This window comes from Chaetura pelagica, unplaced genomic scaffold (genome assembly GCF_000747805.2).
Source record: "Chaetura pelagica isolate M959 unplaced genomic scaffold, ChaPel_1.0 scaffold121, whole genome shotgun sequence".
Lineage (NCBI taxonomy): Eukaryota > Metazoa > Chordata > Aves > Apodiformes > Apodidae > Chaetura > Chaetura pelagica.
In genome coordinates, this window is record NW_009954546.1 from 781,721 (window position 1) to 801,772 (window position 20,052).

General features: G+C 45.5%; 2 protein-coding genes across 2 annotated transcripts in view; one reads left to right on the plus strand and one right to left on the minus strand.

Annotated features, from left to right (window-relative positions):
* The window catches only part of EPG5 (ectopic P-granules autophagy protein 5 homolog (C. elegans)), a 57,948-nt gene extending 50,449 nt beyond the window's left edge, over positions 1–7,499 (plus strand). The window contains exons 40-44 of the mRNA XM_010005034.1: positions 2,059–2,301; positions 3,106–3,325; positions 4,760–4,975; positions 5,916–6,030; positions 7,317–7,499. Coding sequence (XP_010003336.1) covers positions 2,059–2,301; positions 3,106–3,325; positions 4,760–4,975; positions 5,916–6,030; positions 7,317–7,499 — 977 coding nt within the window. The remainder of the gene's footprint in view (positions 1–2,058; positions 2,302–3,105; positions 3,326–4,759; positions 4,976–5,915; positions 6,031–7,316) is intronic.
* Positions 7,500–7,581: 82 nt separating this feature from the next.
* Positions 7,582–20,052, minus strand: part of SIGLEC15 (sialic acid binding Ig-like lectin 15) — a 16,772-nt gene continuing 4,301 nt past the window's right edge. The window contains exons 3-4 of the mRNA XM_010005035.1: positions 16,430–16,801; positions 7,582–7,766 (exon numbers count right to left, since the gene is read on the minus strand). Coding sequence (XP_010003337.1) covers positions 7,582–7,766; positions 16,430–16,801 — 557 coding nt within the window. The remainder of the gene's footprint in view (positions 7,767–16,429; positions 16,802–20,052) is intronic.

The following is a 20,052-nucleotide window of genomic DNA, read 5'->3' on the forward strand; positions in this document are numbered from 1 at the left end:
GTGAGCAGAGTGTCTGAAAATCTGCCAGAGTGGTAACTGTCTCTCAGAACTTGCATTGCTACGTGGGGAAGCTCTGTAGGACATCTCCACAGCAAAACTCTTTCTGGCTTGGAAGAGAAGTGAAGGCTTACCTTGGCTGCTGACTGTGCAGTTTTGGGCACCACAGCATAGGAAGGACATGAAGGTGCTGGAGAGGGTGCAGAGAAAGGCAACGAGGCTGATGAGGGGTCTGGAGAACAGGTCTTGTGAGGAGAGGCTGAGGGAGCTGGGGCTGTTCTGCATGGAGAAGAGGAGGCTGTGGGGAGACCTCCTTGCTCTCTACAATTACCTGAGAGAAGGTTGTAGTGAGGTGGTGGTTGGTCTCTTGACAAGAGGAAATGGGGTCACATTGTGCCAGGGGAGGTTCAGGCTGGATATTAGGAAAAAAATCTTCACAGAAGGAGTGTTGAGACATTGGAACAGGCTGCCCAAAGGGGCAGTGGAGGCACCATCCCTGGAGATTCTCAAAAAAGAGGTAGGCAGTGTTTCTTAAGATGGTTTAATGGTTAGGGATTGTAGAGTGGATGGTTGGACTTGATCTTCAAGATCTTTTCCAACCTTAATGATTCTGTGACACTCCTTGTAGCTGAGAAATTCTGGATGAGACAGAAGCTCCAGTGTAAGAGGAGCAGCTCTGATTCACAAACCCCTGTGCAAGCATGAATGTGTTCAAAGGGCTGAAGAGAGAGTACTCTGTGTTGCTCAACCAGCCTGGGGGGTGCAGGAAGATCACTGCTGCAGAGTGGCAGGAAAGAAGTGCTGTGCATCAGATTCAGCCTCTCTGTGAGGTTTGGAGGAGTCTGGTGGAGAATTTTGGAACGGCCTCTGGGACAGCACTGTTTATTGACAAGAGCTGGAGAGCAGAAAGCTGAACTTGTCATATAAGCACTGTTCTAGGGTTTGTCACAGAGGATCAGTGTTAAGTGTCTGGTGGTGGTCCTGCTTGGTGGTCTGCAGCCTGTCAAGTGTGACTTGACTGTAATACTAGTTGTGATCTTAGGTAAAACAGTTGACCTCCTGGCATCATCTTTCTCCTCTGGTCTGTGAAAGATGTTTACCTTACTGTATAGCTGTGCTGTGACGGATGACTTGGGACAATTTTTAATTGTTTGTAGGTAGATGATACAAAAAGAATAGCTTAGATTGGGAGGGACCTCTGGAGGCCTCTAGTCCAGCCTCCTCCTCAAAGCAGGGCTAGCTTCAAAGTTAAATCAGGTTCTTCAGGGCCTTGTCTAAACATGTGCAAGTGTGGAGGTCTCAACTGTGGAGGTCTCAACTGTGGATGGTGTTTTTGCAGTGATTAATCCCTCTTTGTGCACAGCCTGTCTTTATAACCATTTGAAAGTGTTTCCTTCTACAATGCCTGATGTTGCTTGAAAAATTTATATCAATAATGGCTTTTTTCATCAATATTTGAAAAGGTCTAACTCTGCAGTTAGACTTTTAAAGAGCCAAGATCAGGAGATTTTTGTTCTTCAAAGGTACAGTTATGGGTAGCCTACAATGACATGTTCAGGAAATGCCAAGAGATGGTTAAAAAAAATATTCTGAGGCTGAACATGGGGATTAGTAGGAAAATCTAGAATTCTGGAATTGCATGAGGATATTGCAGCATTTCAGGGCTCATCTCGGTCATATTTCAAATTGAATACTCTAAAGGTTGTTCCACTCTAAGCTGTCCTGTAAACTGTGTTTTAGTACTCAGGTTTTCTTGGAGACTGTGAACATGCTCTGTCATTCAGTTTATTTGCACTGCAGTCACTTAAAGATCACAGGTGAAAGATGGGCTCTGCTATGCAGACTGAGCTGTCTCTCTGTGTAGTGAAGGATGAACCCAGGGAAGAGGCTGCAAGGAGCAGATGCCTCACTGCAGTCTCATGCACAAGGACAAGGAATCGAGGTGCATAATGAGCACGAGGCTTTTCCCCAATACCTGCAAGAAAGGGTTCAGTGGTGAAGTGGAATTGGGGTTCCAGCATTCCTGTTTGCTGAAATGTCTCCCTTGCTTCTGACTCTCAGATATGGACCTGCAGACACGGCACATGGCCCTCAGCAGCCTGTTCACGGAGGCGCTGATGATGATGAACAATTCCAGTGTTTCCACAGCCGAGTCCCTGCGGGGGAGCTTGAGGCAGTGGGTGGATGGCAGGGTGCACGGGTTGCTGGCCATGCCCCTCCTCACAGCAGCCTGCCAGAGCCTGGCCTCTGTGCGACACATGGCAGAGACAACTGAGGCCTGCATCACTGCTTACTTCAATGAAGGTAGGAGCCTGTCTTCTGCTGCTTGTCTCAGAAACATGGATCAGCCTGGGATGTCCATCAAATGCAGACTGTCTGGGGTCCCTGTAGCTTCATGCTGCTCAGTACTGCAACTGGAGTTTAACATGGTTTCTGTAATCAGAGATACTTCCCCTGTGTCTGGTGGCTCCCAGCTGTCACTCTTACATTCCCCATAGTAACTAGATCTAGAAAAGATAAGCCACTGGGGTTAGAGATTTTCAGCTGCTCCAGTTTGGGTTTTCCTAAGAACTGTATCTGTCTGGAAAATGATTTTGTTTAATGATTGTAATTCTGTGCAAATCTGGTTGCCATTTCTCCCACTAAAGGGAAGGACTTTTTTTTTTAAAAAAGAATTGTCCCAAGAGAAAACAAGTATTTGTCCCCTGCTGTAGTGCTTTGTAGACTAATTCAAGAAAAAAATTACTCCTGATCGGTAGAACTCTGGAATCCTGTGGTGTGGGTGTGTGTTTTCTTTCTGTTTCCATAATCTTTGTGGAGCTGTCTTGATTCTTTCCACATTGTGTGAGCAGGCATTAGCACACCTGAAGGAAATACTTAAATTCCATCGCGAAAAGTTTCATATTCAATCCTGACTGAATACTGGGAAGATGTTTTACCTTGACCTCAAGGACATGCCCTGAAGTGCAAGACAAACTGATCACCTGGAAAACAGCTAAACCAGCCCCAATTCTTTAGCTTAAAGGAAAGCACTGAAGTAGATCTCGTTCTTAAGTTCTACTAATCACTGTTTTCCCACATGCTTCTTCTTCTTCTGCCCCTCTATAGATTTTCCTCACCACCAGGATTTAGGCTGGGGCCCTATACTTGCCTCCCTCCAAGTTCCTGAACTAACCATGGAAGAATTCCTGCAGGAGTGTCTGTCTTTAGGAAGCTACTTGACCCTGTATGTCTATCTGCTGCAGTGCCTGAACACTGACCAGACACTTACCAATGAAATGAAAATCCTGCTAACCATCAACAAATGGCTGGAGCAAGTGTACCCCAGGTATGAAACTTAAGGCTTCTGAGTCTGCCTGGACTTTAAATAAGGTTGTAGTTGTCTAGCTGGTATAGTTAGATGGCCAGGTTAGTTACGTTAATTGTGTTAACTTCAGCAGGCTGTCCAGCCTTCTATATTCACTACTACAGAGTCTGCCCAACCCCAGTGCCAACACTAAGAGTTGCTGTTGTGGTTAAACAGAAGAGGGTATTTTATTTACTTGAAAGCTTCTGATAGAATTTTGGCCAGTTTTCAGTCAGACGAGCTTAATTTTAATGCACTTAATTAAAATTAGTTTGAGCAAATCCTGAACCTCTGTGGATTCCATTATCCAGCATGTCCACTAGATGGGATGCGTTATATGCTAAGCACTCAGTTTGACACTGAGAGGCCTGGTGTTCAAAGCTGTTCAAAGGAGACTGTCAGCAGCTCTGAACCAAATCTGAACCCAGTGAACCTGGTGGGGTGACCAGAGTTAGTGGGCTTTTACTGCTGTAAAACAACTAATCAGATAACAGGGTTCTGGTGGTAAAGACTGGTTAACTTTGGGGTTAAAACGGTAGTGTTTTGGGCTTACAGTTTGTAACAAGTGTATTTACAGTTACTGCTAAAATTGGCAGAATTTAGCAAATATGGTGACTATTTTTCCATATTAATGTTGATAATGTTTCTATTTGCTATGAAACATTTTGGGAAAAGGCACATTTCTTGAAAAATCACAAAATAACTTCACTTTTGTAGGTACTTTTGGTACACTTTTGGTACACTTTTGTAGTAATTTGATTGCCAGAGTGTGAAAGAGACAGCAAAGCTGCCGTACACAGTACATTAAAACTTATTCTGAACATCAAAGCTGGGGATGCCTGGGATGGAAGATGACTGGGTGGAGTTATGTGAGCATAGTCTGCTGCAGGAAACTCGTGCTGATGCTTTATGTGGAAAATCTGAGCTTGTTAACTTAAACTGAAAACTGGGGAAAGATTAAAAATATCATAGGGGGAACTTCACTTTTTGCTTTACTCAACAAAAAGCTTCATTGTTTCCTTTTCTAGAAGATCTTATTAAAAGTCTAAATTGTGTGGAAACATCCATGCTTCCCAAGGTGTCTCTTCTAAAGTAAATAAAAAAAATTAGAAATACAGCTTCATTTCTTTTATACCAAGTCTTAGACAACTTTAAATCCACTTATGACTGCAATATAATTTTTTTCAGTTGTTAAGATTGAAAGGAAGTATTTTCTTTGTCCTCTTACAGGCCCTTAAAACCTGCTGACTGATGTCTGCCCAAGTCCACAATAACAGCACTTAAAGCAGCATAACTGCTGGGGTAGTATATTTTTCATGGGCCTAATTGGGAGAGATACAAACTTCTTAGCCTATGCATCTGGCTTCTGTTTAATTTATGTTTTGTTATATTTTGTTCTTTAAATCTTACCTAAAGCTCAGCAAAGGAAGAGGCAAAGCTGTTTCTCTGGTGGCATAAAGCCATGCAGTTATCCTTGATTCAGATGGAGCAAGATGACACCATCCTGATGGAATCTGTTATTCGGACACTGTTGTCAATCCAGGGCAGGCAGAGTCAGCTGGCTGAGGAGAGACTGAATTCTGGAATACTTGGTGCTATTGGGCTGGGCAGGAGGTCTCCTTTGTCACCCAGGTAAGGGTTGAAGGTGTGGTAAATTAATTTGAGTCATCGTGTTAGAACGGCGGCAGCCTGCATCCAGTCTGCACAGTGTAATGTCCAAAGATGTTCTGGGTCCAAGTTGTCCCTAAACCTAGAAAGTTGTTTGGGCTCATCACAGAAAAACTGTAGCAAGTGTTTAAATCTGGTTAAGTAATGAATAATGTGGTGGAAGAGGAAAGAAAATGCATTTGTGATTCTGGTTTGATGTCTGTCTCCGGTGAAGTTTGCAGGGAGACTGTTCATGAGAGGAAAATGCTTTTACCTGGGCTGTTGTAATCTGTTCCTGTTGGCCTGACAAGAATTTTGCATTATCACATGTTTGTTGCCTTGAGGCACCTGAAATGTTAAGAGAAGCTCAAAGAAATACGTGCCTGCTTGGTATTAACTTTCACTTCTAAAGGAGATGCCAAGTTTGGTTCTTAGGTATTAAAATCAAGTTCACTGTGGAAAGAATGCCAAGAAAAAAATACAGAAAAGTTTGTGGAACATGAGTTCAGTACAATACCTAAACGTAACTGTGATAATAAAGACATTCTTGGGATGCAATCCTGTTGAAATTCCTCTGAAACCTTGGTAGTATTCCAACTCATCCATTGATTTGGGTGATAAGGATGTTTCAAAGGCTGAGAAATGAAGAAGTATTTCAGATGTGGCCTCAAGGCCTTCAGTTAAGCTTGGAACAGGTGTAACATTTCATATATATGGTATTAGTCCTCCTGAATGTATGATATAAGTTATATATTAAAGTGATATTTTTTTTTAAATAACACGTCAAAAAAGGTTCGAAAAAGTCTTTGCTGTGTTCCTTACACAAGAGCTATCTCATAACCCCTCATCTCATGAGTTAGAATTTCCAGTTGAGGACTTGCAAAACTGATGCTACCTTCTCTCTCTGTCCTGTTCCCTGTGCAAGGTTTCGGGTGGTTGCCCGCAGTTTGTCTGCCTTCCTCTTGGTGCAGATTCCTGCCGAGAGTCAAGTCCGCCTGAAGGCGGGGTCAGAGCCGAAACTGTCACACAAGGCCCAGCAGGTAGTGTGTGCCAATTCCTGACGTCTGGACATGCCTTCTTTGCATGCTTGTTCACTTTGGGGGCTGAGGCTTGCAGTTGCAAGCGTTGCTTCGAGATAAATCCTGCTCTCAGCTTGGTTTTGGTCAGTGCTGGATGTTCAGTGCTTAATCTTTCTCTTTTTTTTTTTGCTGCTGATTTACACCTAGAATTAAATTAAAAATTTCAGAAATAGCTTGTAGCTCTCATTTGTCTTCTCAGGTAAGGGGTGTGTAACAAAATTGTGTACTGTTTTGTTATACACCAAAGCACCATCTTGCAGCTTGCCAGAGACAAGGGCAGGTGCAGCACACACCAGGTGATAATGCAAGTTTGCTGACGTCTGGTAGCAAGGCTGTGTCTGAGCCCTTAACCTGAAGTAATCCTAGGTAAAACTGTTTATACAGCTTTCTGTACTGATATGAAGACATCAGTCCTAATTTCTGCACTGGAAAGGTGCAGATTAACTTTTGTCTATAAACGCTGGGTTCAGAGCGTAGCAGGTAGGAATTTGTGACAAACAGTGCTGCTGTGGTTGCACTGCTTTTCAGTGATAAAGCAGGACTGCATTCATGCAACATTCTGTTGTGTGATTCTCTAACATCTGTTGATGTTAACATCTGTTGATGTTAAAAGCCCTGTGACAAGTAAGTGTTTCTTCTTTGCTGTGTGCCCTGACCATGTTGTTTCAGTAAGTGCAGGAGAAGAGGAAGGAGGAGTTGATGAGAAACCACAGCAGAATACTTACTTGGCACAATGAATTAAAAATGTTCAGACATACTTCCAGCATTTGCCTTGGCTGGTTCTGCCAGCAGAGTTTCTGTTACATTAAATTTCTAACTTGACATTGTCACTGTAATGTTGTTAATGGCTGCAAAGTAGTGCTTTTATGGAAGTCAAAGGTGGTCCTAAGGAAAGCCTGAAGTGAGTAGTTAGTAGTGAATGTTTCATTTTGTCATTCGGTGTAATTTCCTTTAAGTGATATCTTGAGCTCATGAAGTAAATATTTTATAATGTTTGGGTTACAGAATCCTAGCAAGCCTTGGTAGAACAGCTGTGGGGTTGATCTTGGGAAGAAGCAGCTTGGAAAGTATGAGGTGACTAGAGACACTATTAAGTTACTGTATTTTACAATTTTTTTGTTCCAAATACTTCAAGATCTCTAGTAAGTAAGAATCTTCTGGTGGAATTGTGATTGTGGTGGCTCATGAACTGGTTTGTTACGCACCAAAGTACACACAGCTAACAGAATTTCCCCTTGTATCTATAGGCACTGAATGCTCTTGAATCTATGGCATCAAACAAACAGTATATGGATTATCAAGAGCAGCTCTCCCAGGCATCTCAGTTCATCAAGCATCCAGAACATTGTCTTCGAGATGGCAACAATCTCTTGGCTCTCCTTATTAACACTCTGTACCCAGAAGTGCATTATTTGGACAGCATACGATAGCAGCTCTGAGCTCACAGGATCATCATGCAATGTTGATTACTCTGGTTTACATATAATGTTATTGCACAAGTCATTTTTACCTTCAAAGTTCCACTTTTAAGTCAGAAGTGTGGATAGGAACTGGACACTGGCAAGTTTTCTCGTCTTTAAGGTTTTCTTTTTTTCTTTTTCTTTTGATTTGTAGGCCTGTGGAATTGTTCAGTTTTTTGTTGACTTCAAACACATTAATGTCCTCCTCTGTATTGTGCACAGCAGAGAGGAGGATACCTGGGGATAGATGTACAAATCATTGACATCAAAGCTCATCCTGTAGCATCTTCAGTTTTTGCTTTGTTCCTTGTTTATTTTCCAATATGTCATCATCACTCAGGCCAGTTCAAGGTGAATGGAGGAATGTGTATGAAAGAGGTTTTTACTTTCTTAACCAGGAAACCTCTAAATCTTACATGAGTGTGTGTCTGGATATTTGTGAAATCCCTGTATTTGGAAGGCTAATATTTTAAATTTTGACCTTTTTTGCTCTCCCATAGAAATCTGTAGTTGACAGGCATGCATACAATCCTCTCCCACTTCTGTAAATACAAACTAAAATTTGAACTAAAGAACTTGGTTTTTTCCTATTTTCTAAACATTAGTGAGTCTGCATTCATATTGCTTGATGAAATGCAAGTTACTTCTAGCCAAGTTCTTTTGAGGTCAGATGACTTAAATCCGGAGACGGATTTTCTGGACCCTCAGTGTCTGGGAGGGGAACAGACACTTGTGTTTGTTTTACATAGGATTCCTTTATTCTGAAAGTCTGGTTGTTTAGGAAATACAAGTGGACACTCACCACTTGCGTTTATTCTTTTCTGCATAGCTGGGCATGACATGAAAGGATTTTAGATGACACTGTGAAAAGATATTTTTCGTGTATTAAATTTGGGGATCATTTTGTTAAAATTCTGTTGCCAAAGCATGAGCCTGTAAACCTCTTTGTTTCAGCTGAATGATCACTGGTTTTGTTGCCTTGTCTGATCATACAATGCACCTTTGCTCAGGGGAAGCAGGAAGCAAGTTCCCCTGTTGCTTGTCTAACCTTGTCCCTTTTATCACTGAGTCTATTGGAGGTGGCCCAAGGTCCTGCAGTCCCAATCACTGTGCTGTTGTGAAGGAACAATGATCACTGCTTCTCTTCCTCCATTAATTGTGCCTTTATGTTTAGAACATGGTTACACATTAACACATTAGTTCTGGTCACTAGGAGAAGGAAATGTGTGCTACCTACTGTCTGGTCAATAGTGCTTTGAAGTGTTACTCTGAAATGGGATTCTGGTGCTGGAGAACAAATTGCCTTTTTCTTCTTGACAGATTGTGCTAACTATGCCAGCTGGGTCATTAGATCACCTTCATCTTAATGTGGTCTTAGAGTTCTTTGCTTTATCTGCGAGTCTATAAATATATCTGCATCTGTACATCCCTCTGCATATTAGCCAGACACTCATGCAGCATGTTTTTTAAACAGACCCTTTTGAAAAATCCATGTCTGGAAGAACATACTCTGCTTTTTTTCCTCCAAAGACGTAAAAGCACTGGTTTTATTAGATTCAATGTTATTGATCAGATGCATAAAAATGTGAAAAAGTCAGAAATATGTGGTTTTGACATGCACTTTTAAAATGATATATTGTTTCAGCTGTTGAGTTTTTACAAATGTTGTATTTATAACACGCTATGACTGCAAAGACCATACAGAATAAAAATGAAAAATCAAGTAATTTGTTACAAGTGCTGTGATATTTTCAACTTGCTGGAAGGATCCACATCAGGTAATACATAATTGTTCAAGGAGAGTGAAGTATGATGGGGGAATCAGAATCACAGAATAGTTTGAATTTGAAGGGGCCTTAAAAATCATGAAACTCCCAACCCCCCTGCATGAGGGACACCTCACACTAGACCACGTTGCTCAGGGCCCCATCCAGCCTGGCCTTGAGCACTCCCAGGGATGGGGCAGCCACAGCTTTGCTGGACACCACCCTCACGCTGAAGAATTTTCTTCCTAATGTCTAACCTAAGTCACCTTTCTTCCAGTTTGATCCTCTCACTACAAGCCCTTGTAAAATGTCCCTCCCTGGCTTTCCTGTAGCCTGTTCAGTTACTGGTCTCCTCAGAGCCTTCTCTTCCAGGATTGAACAACCCCAGCTCTCTCCTCCTGCCCTTGCAGGAAAGGTGCTTCATGGCCCTTCTCTGGACTCTCTCCAGGAGCTCCATGTCCTTATGCTGGGGGCTCCAGAACTGGACACAGTATTCCAGGTGGGGTCTCACAAGAGCTGAATAAAAGAGGAGAATCCCCTCCCTGGCCCTGCTGGCCATGCTTCTTCTGATGCAGCCCAGGACATAGTTGGCATTCTGGGCTGCCAGCACACGTGCTTGGTTCTGGCTCCCTGTCCCTCAGGACACAGGTGTAGTGGGCCCCTGGGATGCCCCTCCCTGAGAGGGGACATGGGTCCTGCTTGTTCTCCCTCCAGGGGTCCTGGCTGCTGTGGGTCCCCTGGCCACTGAGGGTGCCTGTCATCCCACTGGGAACTGGGGAGCACTCCCAGTCAGGCAGTGAGGAAGCTGGAGCCATGTCTTGCCTCAGGCCTAGGGAGTTGCTCTGGGCTTTGCAGGACCCTCATGGCCCCCTGACACCCACCTCATTCGCAGTTTGCCACAGAGGAAATTGCCCTATATGGGAGCAGCGGGATGAGGTGTGAAATAAGGTTATAGAATGATAGAATGCCAGGTTGGAAGGGACCTCAAGAGTCATCTGGTCCAACCCTTCTAGATCCTACTATAGTTTATATGGGATGGCTCAGCACCCTGTCGAGCTGAGACTTGCCCAATGTGGCGTTGCTCAGTTGGTGGGAGATGTAAAGATTCTTCTCTTTGACATCCTGCATTTAACATGTATGTGATAAAACAGCCCTTGCTGAGGGCTTTGCAGGTGACCAGGGCCAGACCAGGGTGAGGTCACTGCTGTCAGCAAACACCATTGACACCACCATCATGTCCATCTGTCTTTACCATTGAAACAGCTTCTTTAATAACAGTAGAAAATAATGCAGTAGAAATGATGCTGTTGGCTTTTCCCCCCTCCCCATTTCTCAATCTAACAATTGTGATGAAAACCATTTGTTTCATCATGGTTAAAGTATGTTATTATGGTATCTCCTAAGAAGCTAGGCTACACCAAGTCAGTACCAGAAACCTCCTGGTGTGGGCTCTGCTGTGTTTTGTCCCTCCCGTAGTTACTGGTCTGAGTGGCTGGTTTGAATCCCCCATGAGGACCAGGGTCTGCCAACATGTAAAGCAGCGTAAAACCTACGTGTGTTAGCCTTCTGATCCTGAGCCAACACCTCTCATCCCCTCCTGTCCAGTGCCCTGTGCATCCCCACTTGCTCTCACATGGAGGACAACCCCTTGTCCTTGCTGTCCCAGCTTGCCCTTCCTGAGGGTGTCCATCTGTGACACCGCTCGAGGCTTGTGAGCATCTCCATGACCTCAGTGGGATCGGAGCTTTGCAATTGCACCTCTTCATTCCTCCTGCTTGTTCCCCCACTTGAGAGGCACCTGGTTGTGCTGCCTTCTGAGAAAAGAGATGATAGTTTTCCCCACAATGCTGTCCTGTAGGGCACTTCTTTATTGTGCAGCTACACTGGAGTAGGCTTCTTCCTTGTTGATTACAAGGTTGCTCGTCTGCATGTGACCTCACACCTTGTGCTTTCCAGAGGATGAAACAGCAGGTAGCAAGAGGAGGAGTCTTGCAGGGATGGGTTAAATAGGCCCTTCACTGGGGAGATTCAGGAAAACTAATTTCTGAGGTTTTTCTTAGTGTCCAGGAGTGTGGAGTGTATCCAGGCATCCTTGTGTTCCCATTTGCTGCACTAACAGGGCTGTGCTCTGCAAGCCATGTAAATAATAGTTGGGCAGTGCTAATCCATGGGTCTCCTCACACCTAAATTCCTGCAGCTTTTCTGTAATGAGTGTTTGCTGGCATCAGGGTGCTGATAGCATGAAACAGGGCACACTTAGTGGTTTTGGGGTGCAAGGTGTGAGCCTTTGATTCAGACTCAAACTACTAAAGTTAAAGAAGTAGTTTTCAAGAGGAAAATCCTGTAAACTAAGCCTCAATCCCATCTACTGGTTGAAATGTATCCTCATTGCTCTAATGTATGTCTATAAATTGTAAGGGCTTAGAAATTCAGTTTGTCCAGTCAATATGTCTCAGGTCTCTATTCCTGTGAAACTGAGTTTACTGGGCCATGACTACACTATCTGCTATAACTTACTTTTCCTCTTTGCATCTCTTCCTATTTTTATTAAACCTGGCTTGCTACTTCTGGTATTTTAAACTGGGATTTAAAAGATCAGGTTAAAATATGTCCTTCCTTCCTTCCTTCCTTCCTTCCTTCGTTCCTTCCTTCCTTCCTTCCTTCCTTCGTTCCTTCCTTCCTTCCTTCCTTCCTTCGTTCCTTCCTTCCTTCCTTCCTTCCTTCGTTCCTTCCTTCCTTCCTTCCTTCCTTCGTTCCTTCCTTCCTTCCTTCCTTCCTTCGTTCCTTCCTTCCTTCCTTCCTTCCTTCGTTCCTTCCTTCCTTCCTTCCTTCCTTCGTTCCTTCCTTCCTTCCTTCCTTCCTTCGTTCCTTCCTTCCTTCCTTCCTTCCTTCGTTCCTTCCTTCCTTCCTTCCTTCCTTCGTTCCTTCCTTCCTTCCTTCCTTCCTTCGTTCCTTCCTTCCTTCCTTCCTTCCTTCCTTCCTTCCCTTCCTTCCCTTCCTTCCCTTCCTCCTTTCCTTGTTATCCTAGCCAAGTAATTTAAAGTTGCACTTTACTATCTTAGCATAGATGTTATGTTCAACTTTAAAAGAGTAACTCCCAGGCAGAAGGTGAACTTTGCAAGCAGGACCACCAGCTTGATGTTAGTTCAGTAGCAGCTTGGGCTCCTGGCCAGCGGTGGTTGCTAACAGAAGCAGGCTTGTTAGGGGAAGAATTTTGGAGCTGCTGCACTGGAATGATTGCACAGAGTGTCCAATCTAGTGAAATAAAACTGAAAGTAAGTTCTTGTTGCTTCTTTTCATTCTTTCTCCTCCTTCTCTATGCCATCCCATCACTGTTCACAGCCTTCTCCTGGACCTTTGTCTGTCTGCCTTTAGGTTGACTTGCATCATCCTGTACAGTAAGCTGGGTCCATTTACCTGACCTTGGAGGATGCTTACTGTTGGGTTAGAAACTTTTCTGTCCATGGCCAGTGACTTTGTAGTAGTGACTTCATCTCAGAAGAATTTAAGAGATAAGTAGTCAGGCCTTAAAGGAACTTTTTCCTGCACCAAGAGCTGCAGTGGAGTTACAATGTGACCACGCTTTGTGTGTCTTGCTTTCAGCTCTACCAGCTTTTGGAAAAACCTCTTTTTTTTTACTCAGACTCCGCTTGAAAGTTAAGATTTTCTTTAAACTCTTAAATAGATTAAAGAATGTAAGGAATAATGGTGAAAAAAATAGTGCAGAAAATTTTATTTCCTCCCCCCCCCCCCATATTTTTTCTTTGAAACACGAAAATTTTTCACTTGCTGGCCCTAGGGAGCTGCTTGTGGCTTGGCAAGTGGAGGGTGAAAGCTGCTTTTTGAAGTAACATTTGAAAAATGCCAAAGCAAAAAGGTGTGAGAAAATGGCAGACTGTTACCTGCTTGCTAAGCACTATCCAACATGGGCTAAAAAACCACAGGTTGGTTAGAACTGGGGTCCTGTGTGGATCCTTTCTTGCTCTTCCAGCTCCATCATTTTGTTTTCTCTACTTTCCCTTTAAGAGGTTTCTTTTGTAAGCAGCATCAGGGGTGGAAAACATGCACCTGCAAGGCCTGTTTGACCTCCTGTGCATAAGCCAATGGCAGTCTTGTGTTCCCTGGGAAAAGGCACCTGGTGTAGGGCAGGCAGGAACAGGAGCTGTGTGGGATGAGGCTGCCCAGGTCCTCAGCTGTGTCTCGGGGCTGCTCTTCCTGTGGGCAGAGGCTGCCTGCCCCCATATCTGCGGTCAAAGTTCTCGTAGGTGGAGTCTTGCAGCTGTGGCCTGGCAGTGGAAGAGGAGGATAAAGTGAAGACAGATTTCTGGCTGCTCTAGACTTCCCAAGTGGCTTCAGCTCACAGGTTTGGAGTGTCAGAGTAAGTGTCTGCAATGCTGTCTGATACAGCTGCAGCAGATGGAGGCCACTCAGATACATAAATACTGATGTTTTACAGCTTAAAGCACCCAGAATATTCTCCTACACTGTTAGCATTAACTACTACTACTGTCCTATTGCTCAGGAGATTGTGCCTTCTGAGAAGGATCTTCTCATGTAGAGCATCTTGGTTTTTAAGTTTAATTTATATATGATGGATTGCTGAGAGAGTTGGGGGTGTTCAGGCTGGAGAAGAGAAGGCTCCAGGGAGACCTCAGAGCACCTTCCAGTGCCTGAAAGGGCTCCAGGAAACCTGGGGAGGGACTTTTTAAAAGGGCTTGAAGTGAGAGGACAAGGGGGAATGGATTAAAACTGGAAGAGGGGAGATTTAGGTTGGACATTAGGAGGAAACTCTTCAGTGTGAGGGTGGTGAGAAACTGGAACAGGTTGCTCCAGGAATTTGTGGAAACCCTATCCCTGAAAATTTTCAAGGCAAAGTTGGATGGGGCTTGGAGCAACCTGGTCTGATGAGAGGTGTCCCTGCCCATGCAGGGGGGTTGGAACTGGATTATCTTCCAGGTCCCTTCAAACCCAAATCAGTCTGTGATTCTGTGGTTCTGTGTATCTGTATAAATACAAAGGTGCAATATGGTTTAGACAGTTAAATCAGCAAAACTATGGTTTTTTGTGAGTAATTAATGCAAATTTATCTGTGGGATTGAATTCCCCTTTGCTTCCTTGGCTGCCTCCTGATGCTGTACAGTTGACTTTACTGCCAAAATGGCTACCTTTCTTGGGTAGGGTGGTGGAAGGAGCCATCACAGAGGGATAACTCAGGTTGGAAGGGAGCAGTCCCAGGGAGATGTAATTATACAGATACAATTTCTTCGGTCTAAGGGTTATTTTGGTGTGTTTTTTTTTTTTTTTTTTAGTATTAGTTATTTGTTTGTTTGTTTGTGTGATTTGCCCCATCCCTTTCTATCTAGGCCACCACAGCTGTCAAGAGTATCCAAGAACTATGCTGTGCTGGGTAATGGGCAATGCCAGCATGGATCTGAGGTGGGCTGTTTGGCATCTCCACACCTTCTTCCACACTTGGCAGGGCTCAGCAATTTTGAAGTGGGCCCTTTTGCTGCCTCATTAGAGGCTGGGGTGCAGAGGGAGGGGAAGGTTCTGTTACACAGAGTTTGCCTCTCATTCATCAGCCTGCCACAGATGCCATCCCAGCCTGTTCCACTCATCTGTCCTTTGGGTGGGTGGTTCTTTTGCTAGTACAATGTGGGTTCCTACTGCACTCTAGGCCTATGGCCAACCTCAAATAATGCTAGCTCCTTGCTGCTGCAGCATCCATGTGCCATGGTCTTTCAAATCTGCTGCCCCAGTCCCTTGTTCTTACATCAGTGTGGTCTCTTCTTGGTTCTATCCAAGCCAGAGCCTCCTCCAGGAGTGCCCAAGCTTTGGTCCCTCACACCAGCTTGCCTATCAGCCCAGCCCTGTCCTTGCCCCAGGTGTCTGCTCCTGTGCAGGAAGGTTGGTGCCAAGACCAAGGACATGTTGCATTTCTCTCCATCCTGTTGCTGGATCTCCAGCCTATTGCTGGATACCATGAGTAGAAGGCAGGACGTCCTTACCGTGCCAGGCTGGATGGGGAAGAGGAGGGACCTGTGAAGTGGGAAGGAAGATGTGGGTTAGCAACATAGAGTGAGATGTGGAGCCAGGACTGACCTGGAGCTATTGGAAAGCTGCACTGGAGGGGTGTTGTGACACCCCAGTGAATGGAGAGAAGACTTTTTGTCAGGCCCATGGTCCTCTTCCTGAGAGTGGGAATTTGGCACAGGGATGTAAGAAGTAAAGTATTTCTGATTTGTCTTACAGTGGTGGCTTTCACAAAGGGTTGACTTCAGTCTGTCTCTACAGATGGGTCATGGTGATATGATATCTTGTTCAGCAGAGCCCAGAGTCCCTCCTGGTCACCTCCTGCCAGTGCCATTGCACTGGAGGGATGGTGGACCAGGGGCCAGTGGCCTCCAGGCTTCTTGGGAGGTCTCCTTCCTCAGTCAATAAGCTGATGCTCATCTCCTAGAAGCCAGGTCTGCTCTCATGGCCTTGGTCTGGCTGGGAGGTGAGATTTCACTGACTGTGGGGCAGTGAGGACCCAGGGGTTGAAGAGAGTAAAATGGGGATGCCCATCCTGGGAGATTTAACTATTGTGTGGAATGCAGCAAAGGCAAATCCTGACCATGGCCTACAGGGGAAGAGGTAGTAGCTAGTGTGTTTCAAGGAAAAAAATAATTAAAAATCTGGTTGTGCAGGCAGCAGACTTTCTGCTATTTGCCCATCTGTTAGTTTATTAACCTTTCTTCACTAGTGCAGGGAAACTCCTGCTCCCTCTGTATTTTCAAAGGTCTCTTTCTGAAGGAGATCTCATGTCTGTAGGCTGCAGCCAGCCAGGAGGTACTTCTTTACTTGTTCTTAGGTTTCCCATTAGCACTGCCCTTCTCCTAGGGTGGAAAAATCATAAAATCTTTAAAAAACCCTCCAAATAAATCAAACCTCTCCTGGTTGGCTGTATCTGACACATCTGTCACCATTCTTGGAATTATTGTCATCATCCCTGGAGGTATTTCAAAGATATGTAGATGCAGTGCTGAGGGTCATGGGTTAGTGGTGGCCTTGGAAGTGCTGGGTTAATGATTGGACTTGATGATCTGAAAGGGCCTTTTCCAATCAAAATGGTGCTATGATTTAATCTGTTACCAGTCTGGTGGAGGAACAATGCCAAGGGACTGAAGCCCAGCATGGCCAGCAACATGAGCACTTTAATTCCCAGCAGGGCAAAGATGAGGATCAGGAAGAAGGAGCTGCTAGGTGCTTTGAACTTGTAGAAGTACACAGCCCCCTCTGCTCTCCCGTGGCTGTTGACAGCAGTGCAGGTGTACTTTCCATCGTGGGCCAGGTACCGCAGCTCCTTGGTGACGCGGTGGTTGATGCTGGTGGTGGAGGTGAGGTTGTTGTAGAGAGGTCCTGTCCAGGTCAGGGTGGGTGTTGGCTCCCCCTCAGCTGTGCAGTGGGCCTGGAAGGTGCGGTCCCCATTAGAGCTGACAGTGATGTTGATGATCCTGGGGGCAGCTGCAGGAATAGGGACAGGGGAGGGAAAATGTGTCGGGCTTCAAAGGTAGATCGAACGTGCAACACCTGGAATGGGTTCTTGGGCATGGTGGGCCCTCTGTGCATTCCATCAGGGTAATGTTGGATCAAGCCTCCCCTTCCTTGTTTTTCTTGTCACTTGACTTCCCTAGGTTTCCCCACCCTGCTTGTGCTGTATAGAGGAGCAAAGGGCCTCACCCAGCAGAGCCTGGGTGGAAGGATGTGTCCTCTATTTGTGTTGTGTCCCTGCAATGCCTTGCACAGCCTTCTGAGCTTCAGTCAACCTGTCACCTCCATGCTGGCAGGAGGCACAGGCACCTGCTGTTGTTGCAGGGCTGTGGAGATGTTTTCACTTTCTGCATCTGGACCATGAATCACAGCCCAGTGCTGTCTGTGACACAAGCACTGGTGACAGTTTTGGACTGGCTGCATCTGGTCATGGTCCGGGACAAGGCAACCATGGTGCTCTCCTGCAAGCACCTCTTGCCTGTTCCCTTGGTCTCTGACCTCCAGAGCACACAGAAAAGGATCCATATGTGCAAGCCCTTCAGTTGGTGTCTAAAACTTGCCAGATTTGACAAATTATTGGCAGAGAACATTCCCACTCTCTGCTACAACCTATTTTTGATGTTTTCTCCCAGACCTGTAGTGACTACCATACAGCTGGTGTAGATTCCTGGTTGCTTTAGGGCAGCACACCAATGTCGAGGTGTGGTCGCTAGTTTGGTATCCTGTATTTGTAGTATATGGGATTGTGTGATTGAATGAACAATGGTAAAGATGGTTTGGGGGATGCAAAATGTTGAGAGCTGCTGCTGGATGTACCAGCTTCGGTCTAATCTGCTAAGGAAGCATGGGTGATATGACTAAGCTTGTGTTACTGTTGCTCTTCTACTCTTGGACCTGTTGGCTGATTTAATGCATTTAGTTCCTAAAGGTGTTGTGAAAACTTGAAGGGAATTAAAAGAGTGTCCTCACAGGGGAAAAGCAAAAGTTCAGGACTTGTTTTTTTTCTCAGACTGGACAGCAAATGCACAGTTTGCAACCACGTACAGCATGTCTTCTCTCTTGTCTATGTAACACAGGAGGGGTTTTAGGCTGGAGGGCCGATCTGTGAGCTAGGTAGCTGTGCTACTTCTCATTTGTCTGTATGTTTTGGTGTTTAACCTTTTAATCATTATTTAACCTCTCCCATTCATACTGTCAGGGCCCACTCCCGAAGCAGGTGCAGGCTGGGTACTGTATCTGCTTATGTTCTCATTCCTCTAGTGTTAAAAATCCAGGCAGCCCTGACAGACAGATTTTGCTGCCATCCTGCCCTGGTCATGCTGTGTTTGGATGCTTAGGAGCTGCTCCAAGTGAAGGAGACCCTTGACTGTGCCCTGTGTGTCTATGCTTAGGAGCTATTCCAAGTGACTTGACTACCCAGAAGTTCCCAAGAAGTAACCAAGCTCATCCTCAAGTTCTGTCCAGACACCTGCAATGCACAGCAGCCCTAAGGCACTTTCACTGATGAAGCAAAACCATCCAGTGTGTGGCACCTCTGTACTTGTGGGCGAGGTCTCAGTCTGCTCCAGAGTCCACCTGGGTCTCCTTGAGATCCCTGGATCTGGAAGCACTCCTGGAGAGATGAGATGAGTGCTTTCCTGAACCCAGTCTCCTTACACCTGGACACTGGCTCTGAACAAGCCCATTGCAGCCTGGGGATGTGTTTGGCACAGGCACTGCAGGAGACCCAGCATTGTGTGCTGTGTCCTGAAGATCCATCCCTGCTTGCTCTGCTGTGTCTCTGCTGTGCTGGGCAGCTACAAAACAAGGTGTTCTTCAGCCAGGTTACTCATCTGACAGAGCAAATAAGTCCTGCTGCAGTGGTGGGCTCTTGTGTTGGATTTCTGTACTGTGAGCAGCAGGTGAGCTTCTGTGTGAGCCTGTGGGCAGCAGGGGACTTTGAGACTCAGATTTTGGCAGCTGTGTGGGTCACCTCTGTGCCTTTCTCCCATTCCCTGTGACTATTGAGGGTACAGGCTCCATGGAAATGAGTGATGCCCTGCTTATGCCCATCCAGCAGCTATTGCAACAGGCCCCAAGCTCCTCTGGGGACTTGTGTCACTTCCATGCAGACATCCACCCCAGGGATGGATTTCTCATCCCATGAGACTGCTGTCTAGTGTTGCCTCAAAGATGCTTCAACTTATGCCTATTACCCCTGTGGTTTCTAGGTGATCTCTGGGCAAAGACTGGAGGAGCCTGGGACTGTGTGCTCTCCAGAGGGACAGGATCAAATGTGTTTAGCTAAGCATGACTGTGTGCTCAAACCAGGACACCGTGGCAGCTGGTCCTGCTGCTTTCAGCCAGATAAAGAGCTCAGGGTTTTGGGGTTTTTTTTGTTTGTTTTGGTTTGGGTTTTTTTTGGCTTAGGATTCAAAACAGTGATTCAGCCCAAGCTGGAGATAGCAAGAACCTTCATGGGGACATGAAGCTCCTCCTTGTGTCCTCTCATCTGGGTGCAGCTCAACGGCTGGGTGAGCCCAAAGAGCTTTAGGGGGTAACTTGGGCCAGCTCCCTAAGTTTGACATTTGTTGATCAGAGCTGTTTGTACTAAACATTTTCTGCTCCAGAGGAGCTTATGCCTACGCCAAATGGGAGCCAGGTATCTTGCCTTCCCAAGCCCCTGTTTACAGCCAGGCCTGCTTGTGCCTCCATTCACTAACGTGCACTCAGCAGCCAGGCTCTCCAATTTAAATCCTGGTAACAAAGACATTTTCAATCCCTCCCCATGGACTGGTGACCCCAGCTTGCTGCTCTGCTTCCTGCACTGATCATGTGCTGCAGGGACAAAGAATAGGAGCTTTGGTGCATAAAATCACAGAATGGTTTGGGTTGGAGAGGACCTTTAAAGGTCATCTGGTCCAACCCCCTTGCAATGAGAAGGGTTACTGAACACTTGGCTGGCTCTTCTCCCCCAGCCAGAGCCTGGCTATTTCCTTACCAGCTGTCTTCCTCTTCCCTTCCCTGTGTTGTGCACATCACCTCATATCGGAAGACTGCAGAAGGCAGTGAGCATTCCCCACCCAAATGCTATAAATTATCCCCCAGAGCTGGAAAAGCCAACCATGTGGAAGACCATCTCAGATAGTTTTCTGTCTCCACCTCATCAGTTTCCATGTCCTATGGCTCTCACTTCCCTATAGGGCGGCTTTGCCTCCTTTGGCTCTCTTACCAGTCAAATGCAG